Here is a 20,239-nt window from a genome sequence, read left to right on the forward strand (position 1 = left end):
CAACTACAACAACTCGGGAGCTGAGCCGCATCTGTGACCTACACCATAGCTCACGGCAACGCCAGATCCCTGACCCACTGAGCAAAGCCAGGTATTGGACCTGCATCCTCATGGATACTAGTTGGATTTGTTTCCACTGCACCACAAAGGGAACTCCTCGCCCGTCTTTCCTATACATGCTGTCCATGAGTATTTGGTTGTGCCATCTTTTAAAAAATTGTGCTCAAAATACATAAAATTTATCATCTTAAATTTAAAGTATACAGTATAGCAGTGTTATATTATACTATATATGCACATTGTTTTGGCAACAGATCCCTAGAACTTTTTCAAAGTACAAATCCGAAACACTATACCCAGTGAACAAACTTTCCTTTCACTTCTTCCCCTGTCCCTGCCAACCACCATTCTGCTTTCTGTTTCTAGGAGTTTGGCTACTTTACATTCATTGTATAAGAGGAATCATGCAATATTTGGCCTAATTCACTTAGCATAATGTCCTCAAAGTTCATCCATGTTGTAGCATAGAACAGGATTTCCTCCTTTTTAAAGGCTAAATAATATTCCATGTATGTATGTACCACATTTTCTTTATCTATTCATCTCAAAGTTGCTTTCATCTCTTGGCTGTTGTGAATAATGCTGCAGTAGACATGGATGTGCAAATATCTCTTTGAGATTCTGTTTTCAATTCTCTTGAAATATATATTCAGAAGTGGGAGTGTTGGAATATATGGTAATTCTATTTTTAATTTTTTGAGAACCCTCCATGCTATTTTCTGGAGGCTACCATTTTATGTCCTAGACAGCAGTGTACAAAGAGTTCCAATTTTCTCTGCATTCTGGAATTTTGATAGTGGCCATTCTAACCTGTATGAAGTAATAGCTCCTTGTAGTTTTGATTTGCATTTCCTTAATGCTTAGTAACGTTGTGCATGATGATCATATGCTTGTTGGCTATTTGTAAATCTTCTTTGTAGAAATGTCTTATGTAAGCTTTTTACCTATTTTTTAATTGGATTTTTATTGTTGTTGAATTGTTGGAGCTCTTAATATATTCTCGATATTAACTCCTTATCAGATATTTTCTCCCCTTCTGCAGGTTGCATTTTTCTATGTTATTATTTCTTTTGCTGCACAGAAGTTTTTAGGTTTGATGTAGTCTCATTTGTCTATTTTTGCCTATGTTTTTGATATTGTATCCAAAAAATCATTGCCAAATCCAATGTCATGAAGTTTTCTCCCTTTGTTTTCTTCTAGGGCCTTTTCAGTTTCAGGTCTTAGGTTTAGGTCTCTAATCCATTTTGAGTTAATTTTTGAATGGTGTAAGATAAGGGTCCAACTTTATTCATTTGCTTGTGGATATTCAGTTTTCCCAGCACCATTTTTTGAAGATACTATTCTTTCCCCATTGTGTAATCTTGGCATTTTTCGTAAAGATCATTTGACTGTTTACACAAGGGTTTATATCTGGTATCTCAGTTGTGTTACATTGGCCTTTATGCCAGTTCAATTGTGCTATTTTGATGCTGTCCCTTTTTTATATGGGAATTCAGAAAGATTGATGAGCTGTGTTTCTGACACCTCTATCTCCATCTTCTCTCAGATTTTTTCTTTTTACAGGTATGAAAATTATGTCTTCTATTTTCAACCATGTAATTAATAAAAGTATTGAAAGAATAAAACAGTTATTAACTAAAGGCTTTCCTTTGGATTGCCATTGATTTCTTAGTAGGCTTTTGATACCTCACTTATATTGAGAAAATATTGACAGTTTGAGCTCCTTTAACTTATATTTTTCAAGTAAGTCTTATTTATTTATTTATTTATTTATTTATTTATTTATTTCGTCTTTTGTCCTTTTTTAGGGCCACACTCATGGCATATGGAAGTTCCCAGCAGGTTAAGAACCTGACTAATATCCATGAGGATATGGATTCCATCCCTGGCTTTGCTTGGTGGATTAAGGATTCAGTGTTGCTGCAAGCTGTGGTGCAGGTCACAAGCGCAGCTTGGATTCCATGGCTGTGGCTGTGGTATAGGCCAGCAGCTGCAGCTGCTATTCAACCACCACAGCCACAGCAATGCCAGATCCGAGCCACGTCTGCAACCTATACCATAGCTCACGGCAACGCCGGATCCTTAACCCACTGAGTGAGGCCAGGGATCAAACCCACAACGTCATGGTTCTTAGTTGGATTCGTTTCTGCTGTGCCACAATGGGAACTCCAAGTAAGTCTTATGTTGACCTACTTTTTTTGTCCCTAGCCTGTTTTGTGGTAGATACTGTGCTGCTAAGTGTGTAATCTTACTCTCAATGGCAGCTTTGTGTGATGGGAATTATATTAGCCATATTTCGAGGTTGAGAAAACAGAGATTTAGAGAGATTAAGTGAATTTTTAAAAGTGAATTTCTCAAGGCTATGAAAATAGTCTGCATTTGAACCTAATTCTGACTAACCTCCAAGCCTGGGTTCTTCCCACTGTACTAATCAGAGGTCAGATACACTATATCTGCCATGTTTCTTTAGCAGAGCTCTCCTTCCAAAAGACAAATTCATATCCATTCTGTTCTTGTCTTCCTCGGGAGAGATGAGGATCAATTAGGAACCAAAGGATGGGCAGTCTTTGATGAAAATGGGAGGGTATTTCAGATGATGTATTATTGTTCTACATTATCTGTTCATTTACTGACAAAATTACTTCAGAGGTCAGTGATAAAGGTTGCCATTTCATTTGTATAATATTCCTATTGAAAGGTTTCTGTTAGTACCCTTCATTTAAGGTTTTTTGGTTTTTTTTTTGGGCTTTTCACTATTTTTTCCAGCTATTTATTTGGATAAAATTGACAGAATTTAAGATATTTAAAGAATACATCATAGTGATTTGATATATATATATGCATAGTGAAAGGGTTCTCCCCATCTAGTTAATTAACACATCCATCACCTCAACATATTTATCTCTTCTTTAAAAGTGAGAACAAGTTCTATTCTGTTAGCAATTTCAGCTTTACAATACAGTATTATCAACTGTGTCATCATATTTTGCATTAGATCCTCAGACCTTATTCAGCTATCTTACAGCTGAAAATTGGACTTCTACCAATCTCTCATTATTTTCCCCCAGTATTGCCCTAAGTATACACCAGGGAAAGATAAATACCCTTCCGTATTAATAGAGCTAAAGACTTCTGCCTTTGCACGCAGATAATAATAAACTTACTCTGTTATTTAGTATATACATTCGAAATATGTTAGGCAGCCAGAAAGTCCATACTTTAATTTCCTTAATTGTTCATGAATATCTTTGCAGTATTAAATGTGGACTGAGTATAAAGTTTGCTAAGAGTGTAAATCATCTGACAAAGTTTCTATGAAAGGAAGTTATGTATGCCTCATGTACTTTTAGTCAACTTGAACTGCTTTTTAAAAATTGAAGTATAGTTGAGGGGGTTCCTGTCATGGCTCAGCAGGTTAAGAACCTGACTAAAATCTCTGGCCTTGCTTAGTGGGTTAAGGATCCAGTGTTGCTGCAAGCTGTGGTGCAGGTCACAAATGCAGCTGTGGCTGTGGTATAGGCCAGCAGCTGCAGCTGCTGTTCAACCTTTAGCTGGGGAACTTCCATAGGCTGCAGGTGTGGTCCTAAAGAGATTAAAAAAAATTTGAGGTATAGTTGATTTACAATATCATATTAGTTTCAGGTGTATAACACAGTGACTCAACATTTTTGCAGGTTATCCTCCATTTAAAGGCATCAAAAAACAATGGCTGTATTTCCCTGTGCTGTATAGTACATCCTGAAACCTATCCATTTTATACTTAGTAGTTCATACCTCTTGATCCTCTCCCCATCTTGCCTCATGGCAAAATAGAAGCGGATTCCCAGGTACAGACCTAGTGAGTTGCTTTTTAAACTATGAAAAAATATCTCCTTCTAAGATTTTTCTTTTGAATATGCTGTTACTTATTACTTTATTTGGCTTCTCAAGAACTTACGTTTCTCATCATTGGACTTTAATGATGCTGCTATTATGTCAAAATAGAAAGAAATATCTCTTCCAAAATTGGGATTTTTAAGTTTTTGATCCTTGATTTTATTACTCATGACCTGATTTCTTTTTTTTAAACACTTATTTTTATATATATATTTTCTAATGTACAGCATGGTGACCCAGTTACACTTACATCTGCACATTCTTCTTTTTCACATTATGTGTTCCATCATAAGCGACTAGACAGAGGTCCCAGTGCTACACAGCAGGATGCCATTGCTAATCCACCGAAGGCAACATTCTGCATCTATTTACCCCAAGCTCCCAGTCCCTAAATCAATAAAACAACAGAGATTCTTAAGGAAACAATAGAAAAGTTAGACTTAATCGACATTTTTGGGACATTACATCCAAAAAAATCAGAATATACCTTCTTCTCAAGTGCACATGGAACATTCTCAAGAATTGATCACATACTGAGGCACAAAGCTAACCTCAACAAAATTAAGAGTATAGAAATTATTTCAAGTATCTTCTCTGATCAAAATGTCATAAAACTAGAAATCAACCACATGACCTGATTTCTTAACAATCTTGTTTTCTTCCCCAATCTTTACTCATTGTTATACTGTGCCTACCTCTGTCCTTTCATTTGTATTCCAAACACCTCAATTCAAGCTTTAAATATCCTCAGTGCAAGTTTTATCCTTAGCACCTAACACAAGGCCACATTGTATTATTGTTGAATAAATGAATTACAGTAGCAGTCTACTTACCAGATTTTCTGGGGATTTGTCCTCTTACCATTCTGCCTGATTTTCAGACCACAAAAACTGGTAACTTGTACTAAAACTCATTATAATCATTGCTTTCTGTGGCAATTAATTCTGTTTTTTGATAATTCCCAAAAGTTTTTGATAGTTCTCAGAAGTTTCTTCCCTTTTACTCACTCAGAAATATCCCCTCTGAATTAAAGATATTGGCTCTAGTTTGCTCCGCTCTGTGTTCTTCCATATGATACCTCTTCACATATTTGGAGAAAGTTCTCGTACGTGCTACTTACTTTTTTAAAAAAGTTTTCTGACTACATCTTTTAATGTGATTTTTTTCCCCCGACCTTTTACCAGTTTGAAAGAGCTTGATTTGTCAGGGTCCCTCTTAAGTATGTTCTAATTTGGACTCTTTGTTGACAAGGAATATAGGGAGGAATATTATAAGAGTACTTGAGAAGTTTGATGACACACCCTACAGTCCTACCAGGGTTTACTGGGGATAGAACTTAGCCAGCTACACAGCCTTTCTCCTGTGTCGTTTCTGCTACTTTCTATGCGTGTACTGCTAACCTGTTTCTGCTGGCAGTTCTCTGCCAAGATTTCCACTGTTCTGTAACTGGCTTTTATACATGATCTCCTTTGGTTGCCTGAGCTTGCAAGTCTTGATACATCTTTTTAGCTGCTTTAGTCTCTTATTTCTTCTCTTCACAGTTTCCTGGCAGAGGAATCTGATTTGTCTAGGATACCTTTTATAGTCAGGTCACTCTGGTCATAAGTTGCTTACCAGTTCATAGATGCCCTTGCCTATTCATAGACTCAATAAGTATTTTACTGAGTGTCTAATATATAAGGGTAATTGTTCTAAATGCCTGGGATACATCAGTAAGCAAAAGCAAACCTAAATTACTGCTTTCATTCTGGTGAGGTGAGACACACAAGTAGTAGTATATGTAATAAATGAATGAATGATTTCATAATTTCTGTCTGGTTGGTGAGAGGAGAGGTAGGACCGTGTGCTTCTGAACGTGGCTGCTGCCTTTCATTGAACTGTGGGTGGTGCTGTTTTTGATAGAGAGGGGATGTGGGTGGCAAGTCTTGTGTAGAAAACCACTGATCTAGTTGTTCAGATAAACATATGGAAGATTTAGTGAGTTGTGTGTTAGAGTAGTATTTTCAAGGTTCAAAGTCTGTTAAACCAAGTAGTGTATATTTTGTACATTTGCACTTTAAGCATACACAATGCATTTAAATGATTAATTTTTGTCTGTTGGTGCAATCGACAAGTATCAAGCACCTGTTCTGTATAGAGCAGAGTGTTACATTTCTTCATTTAATTAACTCCTACTCAGTCTTCACTTCTACAGTCAAACTTCTTCCCCATATACTGGCAACTCCACACCTACAGCACACAGACTTAACAACCCCCAAGAATACTGTTTGACTCTCCTGGGGTCATCTGTACGGCTAGAACAGTCAACTTGCCAGGGGGATGATGAATGGTTGGGTCATCCCAGGTCACTTGTTAATCCTTATGGCTGGGCTGCGTGGTATGGCAGCCCTACCAGGGCCCAAGGGAAAGCTAATTACCTCACAAAAAAGAGGGAAAAGTGTGCCTGATCACGCCAGTATTTCCTCACTCTTCCTGAAATTTTTGGGGGCAGTTTGTCTAGCTTTTGCACTTTTTTCAAAGAAAGCTATTTCCAAATGTACTGGTATCATGCTGATGGTCTCCTTTATTAAATACGAACTCTATCTAGTCATCATGTTTCTTGATTTATGATGGAGTGGAAGAAAAGGGGCTGGAGAGGAAAACATGAAGGCCCTGACTAGTAACTGCCCTCTTTTTTTCCCCCTCAATTTAGCCACATGCAGTGCAGTGAACAAACAATTTTGTTTGCCTAGCACCTCTCCTTTTTAGGAAGTGGTTCCGTTTCTTTTGAGGAATTTTTCTCTCTCCCCCCCTAATCGCCATTATTAAATAGCCCCATTTAATAATAGTGAAAATAGGAGCTGCTTTCACAGCCACTCTGATTTACATGACCTCCTTCACTTCTGGACATTAGAATCAGTCCACAGGTGGACATTTGACTCTAGAACAATCTTCCCTCAGTGTGGCTTGCTCCTTAGTATAAAATGTTATTTTGTCAGCATTCTTTTTTTGTGGCTGCACTTATGGTATATGAAAATTCTCTGGGCCAGGTATCAAACCTGTGTCACAACTGTAACCAGAGCCACAGCGGTAACACTGCTGGGTCCTGAACCTGCTGAGCCAGGAGGGAACTCCTTGTCAGCATTCTTAAATACAACCAGTACTTCCTACAAGATTGGTTTTAGATAAATTATATAACCTTGGGAAATAAGTTTAAACAATCAGACTAAACTCTTAAAATCCAAGAAACAAGAATCAGACACAGTTTGTTTACTTTTGTATAATATTTTCTTAAGTTCCTTAAAGTTGTTAGCTGCATCAATTTATATATTTGATATTCAAAACCAAGTTATTGTGGATTTTTCCACATTTTACTTGTAGTGATATATCAATTTACCATTTTTATTTTTGCCTTTTTCTAACCTAATTTCCATTTTCAAGTAACATTATCATATAACAAAGTCTTATCACACATGAATCATATTTCTTTGTGCACTTATAAATGTTACATCCACATTTCAAACTAAATTTTCATGTTATTGAAAGACTGCATATCATTATGAAGTCAATAAATAATATATTGCTCCTGACAGACTTTTGGAAGTTGTGCTTCTGCTTAAGAGGAACTTTCCACTTATCAAAGTGGAGGTAACTAAAACAAATTTTAAAGTAGCAGTTATTGGTGAGGATGTAATGAAAATGACAGTCTCATTCTTATACACAGAATATAGAAAATTGTATCTTTCCGGTGGGCCCTTTGGCTTTGTGTGTCTTCAAAACTTTTATATTCTTTGATCCAGTATATCTAAGAATTTTTCTAGGCAAAAGTGAAATGAGGGGAAAGATTTATATAGAAAGATACCTTTCATAGTATTATTTATAATAGGGAAAAATAGTAAATGTACATTACAAAGGCCTGCTATAAAAGATTAATAATAAACCAATCTACAAAGCTAGGCTTAGTATTTTCTCAATTCTGATGAAAAAAATACATTGTGTGAAAAAAGCCTAGGATAAAATCCAAACATTAATAGCAATTGTCTTCAGGTGTGGGATTATGGGTGATTTCTTTATATTTTTATGTATTCAAAAAATTTCCTGCAATTATGAATATGATAACATTTAAAATTAATCTGATAAAATATTTCCTGAGCCTGCACCTGCAGTGCATGAGTTATGACTTTCAGAACTGAATAAACAATATAGGGACACCTGGTTAAATATGGTGAGATAAATAACATGCAATTATCTCCGTTTAAAAAGACAGAGGAGATGTAAGCTTAAAACAATTTCTGTCAATATTATCGAATCTATTAAAATAAACATTTAGCCAGTATGAACTAAGTGCCAAACATTCAGTATGCTAGATGCTTGTTACTGAAGGAACAAAAAGCTTGCTGTCATTTCGTCTGTGAAGTTTTCCATGGATTCTCTGCTACGTTGGGTTAGGTTCTCTTCTATCATTATACTTACCATGATATACTGAAATTATCGGTTCATTTTTCTGTTTCTTCTAATAGCTTATCAGTACCTTGAGGATAGGGCCATGTCTTTTTCATTGTGTATCTCCAGGACCTAGTACTTTTTTTTTTTTTTTTGTCTTTTTGCTATTTCCTTGGGCCGCTCCCTCGGCATATGGAGGTTCCTGGGCTAGGGGTTGAATTGGAGCTGTAGCCACCGGCCTACGCCAGAGCCACAGCAACGCGGGATCCGAGCCGCCTCTACAACCTACACCACAGCTCACGGCAACGCTGGATCGTTAACCCACTGAGCAAGGGCAGGGACCGAACCCGCAACGTCATGGTTCCCAGTCGGGTTCGTTAACCACTGCGCCACGACGGGAACTCCTTTTTTTTTTTAAATAGCAGTGACCAGAACCATAGCAGTGACAGCACTGCATCCTTAACTGGCTGCACCACCAGGGAATTCCCCTAGTAAATGCGCTGAATTAGCTTTGAAGTGGCGTAAGGAGTGGTGATGCTTGAGGTGGATTTTTGAAAACTGAGTGCTTGTGATAAATCATTTTCAGTTTAGTTTAGTCTTCATGAAATACTTCATTCCTCTATAATGATGGGAATATGAAGAGTTACTGACCAGCAGACGTTATTAATTTTAATTGAGAATGTTTTTATTTTGTCTTTTTCACATGTTGTCTCAGTTTTAGAACATGGTTATGAGTTGGTCAATAAAAATGAATTTAACTTTCCATTTATCTTTTAAAGGTAAGAATTTGGTCATAGTGATTGAAATCTGGTGAGGGCAAGGGGGAGTTATATTCATGGGGATGAGGATTGAGAGATGATAGTGGATGATTTTTTAAAAATCAAATCACATGTTAAGGTTTCTTTAAGTTTAATGTAGAAATAATCAGAATGCTCCTTTTACTTCACAGTGAGTTGGAACAATATGTAGAATATGCAAGCACATGAAGCTCTTTTAAAAGTATGGCAAAAAGCAATTTAGATCTAACATGTACTTTCCAGCCCCAAATTACTCACAGATTACATCCCCAGAATTCAATTTCAAGTTGTTCTGGTTTTTAGTGTCACAGGGTAATTTTATAACAATAATGATATAGACCAGTTGTTTTCAAGCGGGGGCATTTTTGCCCCCCTCAGAGCACGTTTGGCAATGACTTGGAGACATTTTTGGTTGTAACAACTTGGTGGTGGTGATGGGATGCCAATAACTTCTAGTGGGTTGAAGCTAAGGATGTTGCTGAATATCCTATAATGCACAGGATTGCTCTCCTCCCCCTGCCTCCAACACCCCCACCCCCAGCCACACACACACACACACACACACACACACAATGGAATTATCTGGCCCAAAATATCGTAGTGCTGTTGTTGAGAAACACTGCCTAGCCAGTGGTCAAGTTTCCAGGCCATTCTAAAAATCTTTATTTAACCCAGAACAGTGCTTATAACCCACAAATGAAGCTTAGTGCTTACAGGACCATTTCATTTGTCACTTAAAATTACTTTGTCTACATAGAAAAGTTCTTCTTAAATTTCAACTGGAGTTACTAAGAAGATTGCTTTCTTTATTGGGAACAAAGGGCACTTACTTCCATGTTGTGGAGATCCCATATTTCCATGCCTCTGTCTATTTTTCCTAGCTTTTCGTATATGTCACTCTTTGGACAAAGGATAGGGATTGCCTATCATTTCAGTATTATGTTTAGAAGGTAGTTTTATACCCTTTAAACTTGAAAATATTTAATCAGTATATTAACCTATTCAACAAGTATTCATTTAGAAATACGTATTTATATAATGAGAGAGTATTCAGATTTTTAAGTATTCTATAACTGAACTCACTTTGATTTTATTTAGGGTCAGGAGCAGGTCTGGGGAAAATAATCCAGAGATTTCCGCAGAAGGACTGGGATGATACACCTTTTCCACAGGGAATTGAATTGGTAAGTTGATACTATATTATTGTACTTTTATAATGATATTTTTCATGTTACATTTATAGTTATATTTGTGTTACAGTTCCTTTTAAATAATTTGGTGATTTAACTGTAATACATTATTAGAAATAATCTTCCCAATACAGTAACCTTTGTATATATTGATTCTGGAATGCCTGTTTTACTGTTCTTTTTCCATTTAAACTTCCCTTTAATATTAAAGATGAAAATAATGATTTTTATGTACCTGGAACTGAAAAATCCCTCTAATTCTTTAGTAAAATCTTAGCCTTGTAGTTTCAGGGATAGTGTATCACTAATCAAATATTTATTATTATTTTTTTCATGAAAATTTCTAGGTCATTGCTTTAGTGAAAAACTTCAAATAAAACCAAAGTTTGGTTTAATAGTGACCAATCATGGTTTTGAGTTTGTTCTTGAAATCAAAATCTGAATTCTTTCTTTCTAGTTACAAAATCTGAATTCTTTCTTTCTAGTTTCTTTCTTTCTAGTTTCTTGTGTGTTGCTTTGTAATAGTGCCATTTAACTGCTTTATTTTTTGTCAGCCATTTTAAAGGAATTTAATGGTTGAGCATAATTTACGATGACCAGGACATTCTATCTGGCGGTGGATCTATGGTGGTAAAATGAGAGACTGAAAAGATGCTCAGTAAAGTATTTTTCACTATGACTATAACGTTTGGAGAGTGTGTATAGTGTGTGTGTATGTATGTGTGTGTGTTCATTTACATTGTGTGTGTGTTTGCTTACACACACATATGAGCAGTGTTCTTTTTCTTTTTTTTTTAATTTTTTTTTTTTGTCTTTTACTAGGGCCGCACCCGTGGCACATGGGAGGTTCCCAGGCTAGGGGTCTAATCAGAGCTGTAGCCTCCAGCCTGCACCACAGCCACAGCAGTGCCAGATCCAAGCCGCGTCTGCGACCTACACCACAGCTCACAGCAATGCCAGATCCTTAACCCACTGAGCGAGGCCAGGGATCGAACCTGCAACTTCATGGTTCCTAGTCAGGTTTGTTAACCACTGAGCCACGACAGGAGCTCCTGAGCAGTGTTCTTTAAAGTATTTCTTGTTGAGAAAACATTTGCTGTGATATGACAGTGAAGAATAGACTGCTTATGTTGAAATCCCAGTTGTACATTATGACTTTTGTTTGACAAGTCATTTAACTTCTTGAGCAGCAGAGTCTTCGTCTGTAAAATGAGAATAATGACAATGCTGATATCATGCAAAGATAAAATGGGAAAATACAGATAAAATGCTTAGAACAGTGTTTGCCGTAAAGTAAGTGCTCAATAAATGAGGTTTCTTATTTATGTTATTATCTTGATACCACTGTTGGTGTTTGTTTAACATATTACAACACCCCCCACCCCAAGAAGAATTGTTCATTCTCTTGTTAGCATGGATCAGAAATATTTATTAGGCATAAAGCTGATGTTGATTTGAAAGTTATATATTTTCTTTTTTTTTTTTCCTTCTTTTTTAGGGCTGCACCTATCGCATATGGGAGTTCCCAGGCTAGGGGTCGAATTGGAGTTGCAGCTGCCGGCCTACACCACAGCCACAGCAATGCTAGATCTGAGCCGTGTCTGTGACCTACACCATAGCTCACAGCACTGCGGGATCTTTAACCTACTGAGTGAGGTCCCATATGCTAGCAGGTTACAAATCCGACAGGTGTCCATGAGGATGCAGGTTCAATCCCAGGCCTCCCTCAGTGGGTTAAGGATCTGGTGTTGCCATGAGCTGTGGTGTAGTTCGCAGATATGGCTCGGATCCTGTGTTGCTGTGGCTGTGGCATAGGTTGGCAGCTGTAGCTCGACTCAAACCCTAGCCTGGGAACTTCCATATGCCACAGGGGTGGCCCTAAAAAGCAAATAAATAAATAAATAAATAAATAAATAAAAATAAAAAAAGGAATATTTGATCCTGCTGGATTATGTTGGGATTTTCTTTTTTCTGTAATTGATGACAATTTTTTCTGTAATTGATGACAATTCTGTAATTGATGACAATTCTGATCCTCTCATGTCTTTTGTGCTTTGTCAGGTATAGAATAAATTTGTTTATCAAAGCCTGTTTTTAAAACAGAATAGAATCATTAACTCTTAAATTTTTGTTGTCTTATTAGATACTGCTTTGTGCTATACTTTGTTAGAAATGTGCAACTATTCTGCATATTAACAGCAATAACTTGAGTAACTGTGGTATACTGTGTCATCTAGAGCAACTCCTACAGCTTTAAGACCAGAGATAGGCTTATTAAAATTTTAGTCCAATTAAGGTGATCTAGCTCAGTCCCTAAGTGGTTTGTTGATTCCAGGGTGGTAGTGACCCTTTTCTGATGATATACGTGGGAAAAAACCTTACCCCTTCCAAGGTGGTGGTAGTGGGACAACCTTTTAGCATATGGCATTAATGTTAATATTAATAGTTGTATATGATTGATAAATTATGATGAACCCACAAATTAGATGATTGGAGGTAGTGTATCTAATTTAAAGGTAGGTAAATTGAGGATTAGGAAGTTTAAACAATTTCACTGTGGTCTAACAGCTAAGATGCAGCAGAGCTAGGATTCAAACCCAGGTCTTTTGACTCTTTGTATTAGCTAAGGTCTGAGACTGTTCTGAGAGTGGCACTTTAAGCTATGGTTATCATATGCATTTCATTGATTGATTGATTGATTGCTTTTTAGGACCACACATGCAGCATATGGATGTTCCCTGGCTAGGGGTTAAATCGAAGCTTGCAGCTGCTGGCCGGCGCCACAGCCACAGCAGCAAGAGATCCAAGCTGTGTCTGCGACCTGCACCACAGCTCACAGCAACACTGGATCCTTAACCCACAGAGTGAGGCCAGGGATTGAACCTGTATTCTCATGGATACTAGTCAGATTCATTACCGCTGACCCACAATGGAAACTCCAGCATTTGTATTTTTGTGTAAATCTGAAAACAGGATTCTATACTTTGGAAGAACTGAAGTTCAGAAATGCTAAAAGAATGTTGTGTTATTAGAAAACCAACTTTATTTATTTGTTTTATCTAGGGTAAACCTGGGTTCTGACTTAGTATTATATTGAAATTATTTTCTTTTGCCATCTCTCCTGCCCACACAACATATATTTGATGTATTTAAATTCTAAATGAAAAGTATGTTCAGCCTGAAGACTGACTTATGGGAAAGGATTTTAGACATTTATTCACTAATAAGTCAAATCCCAAACTTAATTTAGAGGATACTGAATTTAGTCTTTCTGCTTTTGTGTAAAGAAATTGCCTTCTCTTTCTTTTCTTCTATTGAGAAATGCTAAACTTTAATTTGAGTGGTTTTTAAAAATAAAAATATGAAAATAAGCTAAACCAAACATAATGACTGCTTTTCCAATTCTGGGATATTTTTATCTTTTTCTTGTGCCTTTTAGGCATACATGGAAACCACAGACAGTCATATAAATAAAGTTTCAGTTAATTTTAGTGACAATATTTCAAAGAAAATTTAAGAATTGTTTTGCAGAGGCATTCTATGGCTAACAATCTATTTCTGATCATGGGAAGAAATGTTTTTATTGGCTTGGTTTGGGGCATCAACAAAGTTGTATTGTTTAGGCACTAGCTCTTTTAAAAGATGCCCTGTTTCAGAAGTGAATTCTTTTTTTTCCACACCTACAGCATGTGGAAGTTCCTGGGCCAGAGACTTGAACCCGCACCACAGTTGTGGCAATGCTGGATCCTTAACCTGCTGGGCCATAAGGAAACTTCCAAAAGTGAATTTTTTTTATATCACAATTCAGAAAATGTGCCACAGTCTTCACTAGGGAATGCCTGCATTGAGGCATTCATAGGTCTTTCCGATTTTTTTTTTTAAGAAGGCTAAAAATGTGATAAAAAATGTTAATGGCTTGAGTAAAAGAGGATTAAACATTTAGTTAGAACGTATGAATTTGAAGTTCTTAAGATATTCAGTTATTTAAATTATAGACTAGTGATTTGACTACCTTCACTACGAATCCAGTTTTCTATAATTGTAAATATAGTTTGGGGAGACGAGGTAAAAAAAAATCTGTATTCAGTATTCTGCAGTTGTAACAGAGGAGAAGTAGCCTTAGTATAGAAAGCTGTTTGAGGGAAGAGAAGTCAATATAGGTATTGTAATGCTTTAATTCTTTAAGCTGTTTAAAATGCATTGGATTCTGAAAATGAGCTCACAGTTGTCTGTCTGACCTAGATGTAAATGTAAATACTGTTTGGTCAGGGAACAGAGTGTAGAGAGTATGGAAGAAAATTTTTCCCCCTTTGTGGAAGAATATGAGTGAAAGGAGGATGAGGAAGGTAGTGAACATATTGGATGACAAAATCAGAGTTCACAAAGATTTGCTGGAGTTATGGGCCCTTTATAGATAAGAGGATTAAATATAATAAATGAAAGTGTAGGTCCTACATATGAGTATAAAAAACTAGCTGTATAAGTAATTATTTAGAATAAAGATAGACAGGGTCCTTTCCTAGCCAGAGAGATTTGAAAAATACAAGGAGACAGCTAAAAATTAAAAAAATATAATTATAAAAGATACCAGTGAAGATACTATAGGTAGCATCTGAAGCTTCTGTTGAGGTAGGGTACTTGGTGATGAATTCACTTTTAAAGTTGATGTAAAGGACGTGCGGAAAAACTCTTGATCTTGCATAGATTTGAGGCTGAAAACAAGAATGTTGCTATGAAGTATGAAGATATGGCTTTTGAAACATACTAAGGACTACAAAAACAGACTTTTACAGTTATGTTCATGATAAAGAAAGTGGCCATAAATAGAGGTTAAGATAGAAAGTGGTAGTTTGAGCTCACATTTTTATTTCCTTTTTCCAAAGAAGCAGTTGTCTCTTTGAGTAATAAAACTGCATGGCAGATAGGAGCCTGATGGAATATAGAGGGTTCTCAACATCTCTGAGGTGGAAGACAGTCAATCTTGGTGTTTCTCTTCTCACATTCCTCAATGCTTACTCACGTGGTTTGTCATACTGTACTAGACTTCCAGTTACTCACAGTTCTGATAGGCTCAGTTATGCTGGAGAATCTTTCACCTACCCAGTCTGCATGGTCTGTTCTCAGAACCACCTCAGACAAGCTTTTCTTGTCATGCTGGGGTTCTGCTATACCTGGTAACTTGGACGCCATAGGGAACTTCCTGAAGAAGATGAAGAACTATAGTACACAAGCCTAACCTACTGCAAATTCATGTTGTTTGCAAACAGCTTTGCCCTCTTACTACATGAAATACTGCTGCTCATCTCTCATGTAATTGTCATATCGCTGCTGTGGGTTCTACACTTTTAAACTTTCAACTCCTTGTTCTCTTCTTCAGTTTCCATTGATCCCAAGTATTAGCTTAAAAAAAAAAAAATCTGTTCTTGACTTTATCCGTTTAGCTGATATCTTATTTCTTCATTATAAAATATTTCAAATGATTCCTCTTAATTTGTTGGCTCTTATGTCTATAAAAGTTTAGTGTGGCACCGTGGAAAGATATGGGATCTGAAACTTTAAAATCTTGAGCAAAGTTAATTTACGTTTCTGATAATATTGCTTTTCCTACAGGGCTATTATCAGCTAATTTGCCTATTAATATTTTAATAAGCTATAGTGTTATGATTTCATGCCATCCACTTTCATGTCTTACACCCATCTTACCCACATCTCAGAGGTCTGAAGTATAGTTTATATCCTCTCCATTCTGAAATCTCAGAGTTGAAGTTTATTAATATTTTCTGAATACTAAGGTAAATACTAGATGTTATAATAGATAAATCTTGAAGCCATAGTGTCTAGAACAAGACAAGCTTTTTTCTTCTTACTTGCTTGAAGTCTAATTAGTGGCAGTAGAGTGGGTGGGAGTGTGGTTTGCCAAATTCAGATTCTTGCTGAATTCAAAGTTCTTTTCCCTTATCTTTATTCTCCTTGACCACTTTACTTTTTGACACCACTAATTCAGTCTTCCTAGTAAAATAAAAAAATATATATATATTTAATCTCTGTCTCATTTCCTGGCACAAAATTTCTGAAGTCTTTGGAACTAACTATCTTTGCTTTGCTAATGAGATGGCTTATGGGTTTCAGGAAGCCTATTTAGCTTCATGAAGGGAGCTGGTGTTCCACGGGAATCAACCATGTGACTGGAGTGTTGGAAATTTCCGCCCCGTTGGGGAAAGGAGAGAGGCTGGAGATTGAGTTCACTCACCAGTGGCCAATGAGCTAATCAGTCATGTCTACCTAATGACACTCTCATAAAAACCCCCTACATGGCAGGGTATGGAGATCTTCCAAAGTGGTGGACACATTGATATGCTGGGAAGGTCGTGGGCTTGGAGGAGGCCTGGAAGCTCTGGGCCATGCCCACCTTCTGCACCTTGACTTATCACATCTCTTCTCTTTGGTTGTTTTTGAGTTATAGCCTTTACAGTAACTGGTAAATGTAGATAAAGTGTTTTCCTGAGCTTTGTGAACTTTTCTACGAATTATTGAACCTAAGGGGGCAGTCATGTGAACCCCTGAATTTGTAGTCTGCAGGCAGAAGTGTGGATAACTTGGACGGCCCTTTTGTAGCTGGCATCTGAAATCAGGGCAGTTTCATGGGGCTGAGCCCCGATCCCTTGATTGTGAGCTTTGCACTGTCTCTGGGAAGTTTGTGTCATAACTGAGTTGAATTGTTGGTATTGGGGAAAAAACCCCACACATTTGGTGTTTGAGAAAATTCAGCATTCTTCATTATGCTGATTTTCCTCTTAATCTTAGTTAATTCTCTTATTTTTTCCTTTTTTTTTTTATTTTGTTTTTGTGGCCCCTTACTACACACTTTCTGTAAGATTCAGTTTTCATTTGTGTGTGTGTTTTGTTTTCTCTGGGAAGTGATGAAGACTATTCTCTAAGTCTTTTGTACCTGAATCCTAGTCATGCCTTTGATCATCGTTTTCTGCAGATCCTATAATCTAAGTGTATTGCCTTCATGTCTTAAACAGAGCTAAGCTGTATTTTGGTATCTCTTTCTAATACCAGGCTTCTAATGTGGAGTGGGTTCTGGTAACAAATAGCCAGGAATGTTTAATCAAATGTAGTTCTTGCTTAATTTTACTTGTAGCAATTTGTCCTGTAGCTGAACTCACATTCAGATAAACATATATTATTCAAACTCGAATGCTTTTGACAGTGAAAGGTAGTGAAATAAGAAAACATGCATAAACTGGGACTATTCTGAACAGACTGATTTCTATGGTTACTTGTACATATGCATGTGTAAAATTTTTCATGGCAGAAAAATTGGAAGCTACCTAAATGTCCATAAATAGGTGACTGAGTGAATTAATAGTGCCACAGTCATTCCTCAGAATATAATGCAGCTGTTAAAAAGTATGAAATAGAAGATAAGCAAATGGCTAACAAGCATATGAACATGCTAACATCACTGATCATTAGGGAAATGCAAATCAGAAACACAGTGAGATATCGCTTCATACCTATTACAATGACTAATATAAAAAAAAAACCAACAGAAAATAACAAGCATTGACAAAGACACGGAGAAATTACAGTCCTATGCACTGTTGGTGGTGCAACTACCATGGAAAATGGTATGGTGGTTTCTCAAAAAAGTGAGAAAAGATTACTGTCTTGCAGTTACTGTCTAGCAATTTCACCTCTGCATATAAATGTAAACCCCAAAAAAACTGAAAGCAGGGACTCTAAAATAAGTTTTTGCACACAAGTCCATAGTGTCATTAATTCACCATAGCCAAAAGCAAACCAAGTATCCATTGACAGATAAATGGATAAAGAAACTGTGGTAAATACATACAGTGAAACGTTATTCAGCCTTAAAAATGAAGGACATGGCAACATATGCTACAGCATGGATGAACGTTGAGGACATTGTGCTAAGTGAAATAAGGCAGTCGCAAAATAAAGTACCTAGAGTAGTCAAATTCATAGTGATGGGAAGTTGAATGGTGGTTGCCATGGGTGGGAGTTGGGGATGGGGAAGGAAGAATAGGAAACTGTTTCATGGGTAGAGATTTTCAGTTTTGTAAGATGCAAAGTGTTCTGGAGATTGGTTGTAAAACAATGTGAAGTACTTAACACTAGTGAACTATATGTTTAAAAATGGTTAAGATGATAAATTTTATGTTATGCTTACTTTACTACTATTAAAAACTTTTTAGAAAAATATGAGCTAGAACTTTATTTAGTGGTGTGAATGAATCTCTGAGACACATTGTATAGCAAGTAGCCAAAACAATTTGGAGAAGAAAGAACAAAGTTGGAGGACTAGCACTACCTAGTTTCAGGACATACTATAGAGCTCAGTACTCAAGACCATGTGGTATTGGCTTAAAGACAGACATGTAGATCCATGCTTCGGTCTAGAAGCAAACCCACACATTCTGGTAAATAGATTTTTAATAAATAGAGGTGTCAGTGTAATTCAATTACAGAGAAGATAGGGTTTTCAACAGATGTTGCTGAAGTGATTGAATGTCCATTTGGAAAAATATTTAGTCTTGCCCCTGCTTCACATCATGTAGAAAAATCAGTTTGAGGTAGATCATGGACTAAATGTAAAACTATAGAATTTGTAAAACTTAAGGGAACATCTTTGCGGCCTTCAGTTAAGCAAAAACTTTAGATAAAACACCAAGAGCTTGCATGAAGTTTCTCTGAAGTACTTGAAAACCCTTGAAAAGTAGTATATCATCAAGTAAAAAGGTGGATAGTTGGATAGTAAAAATCCCATTTTGTTTCATAGATTTCATCTGGATCTGCAGAATCTCTGGATGCTTCTTGGGCTTTCTATTTTTTGCTATTTACCTTTAGTAAGGAGGAATAGACTGGAAGAAATGAGGGGACATAGGAGATTCCAGCAGGAATTCATCTGGGATCTCAGAGCAAAATTTTCTCAGATGTTTTCTATTCTGCTGAGCCAGATTTTCTTCATCAAGCCAGAATTTTGGGTATATTCAAATCTATGTGGCGACTTTTACAATAGAATTTATTTATCAAAGTTTTAATTGCTATAGGTGTTAGCCAACATTAGATATAAAAACATTATGTATGAAAGACTTTGTGATATGAAGGAAAGGATACTGGATTCTGGAATTTTATTTGTCTGTTATCAGTATATATTACCTATATATGGATGTATGATTTAATTATAAAAGACAGCAGTTATTTAGAGAAAGGACTAATTCTCTAGGTTGTACAGTCAATTTTCAGTGGTATATAAGGATGATATTTTGATACTGTTCATCTCCCTACACTCCAGTTCTTGTTCTGATCATCAAGTTCTTTGGGGATTTAGACTTCCTATTTACTGTATGAAATATGTTCACGTATTTTTCTTGAGTTTGTATTGTGCTTTGAGTATTCATGTGGAACTTTCACTGCCATTAATATGGTCATTTCCTTATAACTTAACAAACTTGTCAGTTTTGAAAAGTGAAGTATTTGGTGGCCTCTAGTGGTACTTATGCGTCTATAAAAAGTCACTAAAATAACCACTATACAAAATTTTAGGGGAAAGAAGTTACTAAGTTGACAGAACACAAACATGTATATTTACTGAAGAAAAAATTTTTAATCCTTGAGAACTAAAAGTTTATTTAAATTTTTTTTCACTGATTGGGACTTTACCAATTAGCAAGCAGTACTATGGAAACATTGATATGTAAATTTCTAAAATGCTACATCTTAAATTTAGTTGGTAAAGGCCACATTTAGCCATAAGCATAAATTTAATCTTCCATGTAGAAACCACATACTAAATTGTTACAAAAAATCTTCCTATTGTTTGAAATAACCATTTTAAGTAGAGGATTGTAGAAATGCATAGAT

The 20,239-nt window shown here is 36.4% G+C and overlaps 1 protein-coding gene across 2 annotated transcripts in view; it reads left to right on the forward strand.

The window, feature by feature from the left end:
• Positions 1–20,239, forward strand: part of SBF2 (SET binding factor 2) — a 456,096-nt gene that overhangs the window by 78,558 nt on the left and 357,299 nt on the right. For both annotated transcript variants that reach the window (XM_047776309.1, XM_047776310.1), the window contains exon 2: positions 10,254–10,339. In XM_047776309.1, the coding sequence (XP_047632265.1) occupies positions 10,254–10,339 (86 nt within the window). The remainder of the gene's footprint in view (positions 1–10,253; positions 10,340–20,239) is intronic.

This window comes from Phacochoerus africanus, chromosome 4 (genome assembly GCF_016906955.1).
Source record: "Phacochoerus africanus isolate WHEZ1 chromosome 4, ROS_Pafr_v1, whole genome shotgun sequence".
In the NCBI taxonomy this organism is placed as follows: domain Eukaryota; kingdom Metazoa; phylum Chordata; class Mammalia; order Artiodactyla; family Suidae; genus Phacochoerus; species Phacochoerus africanus.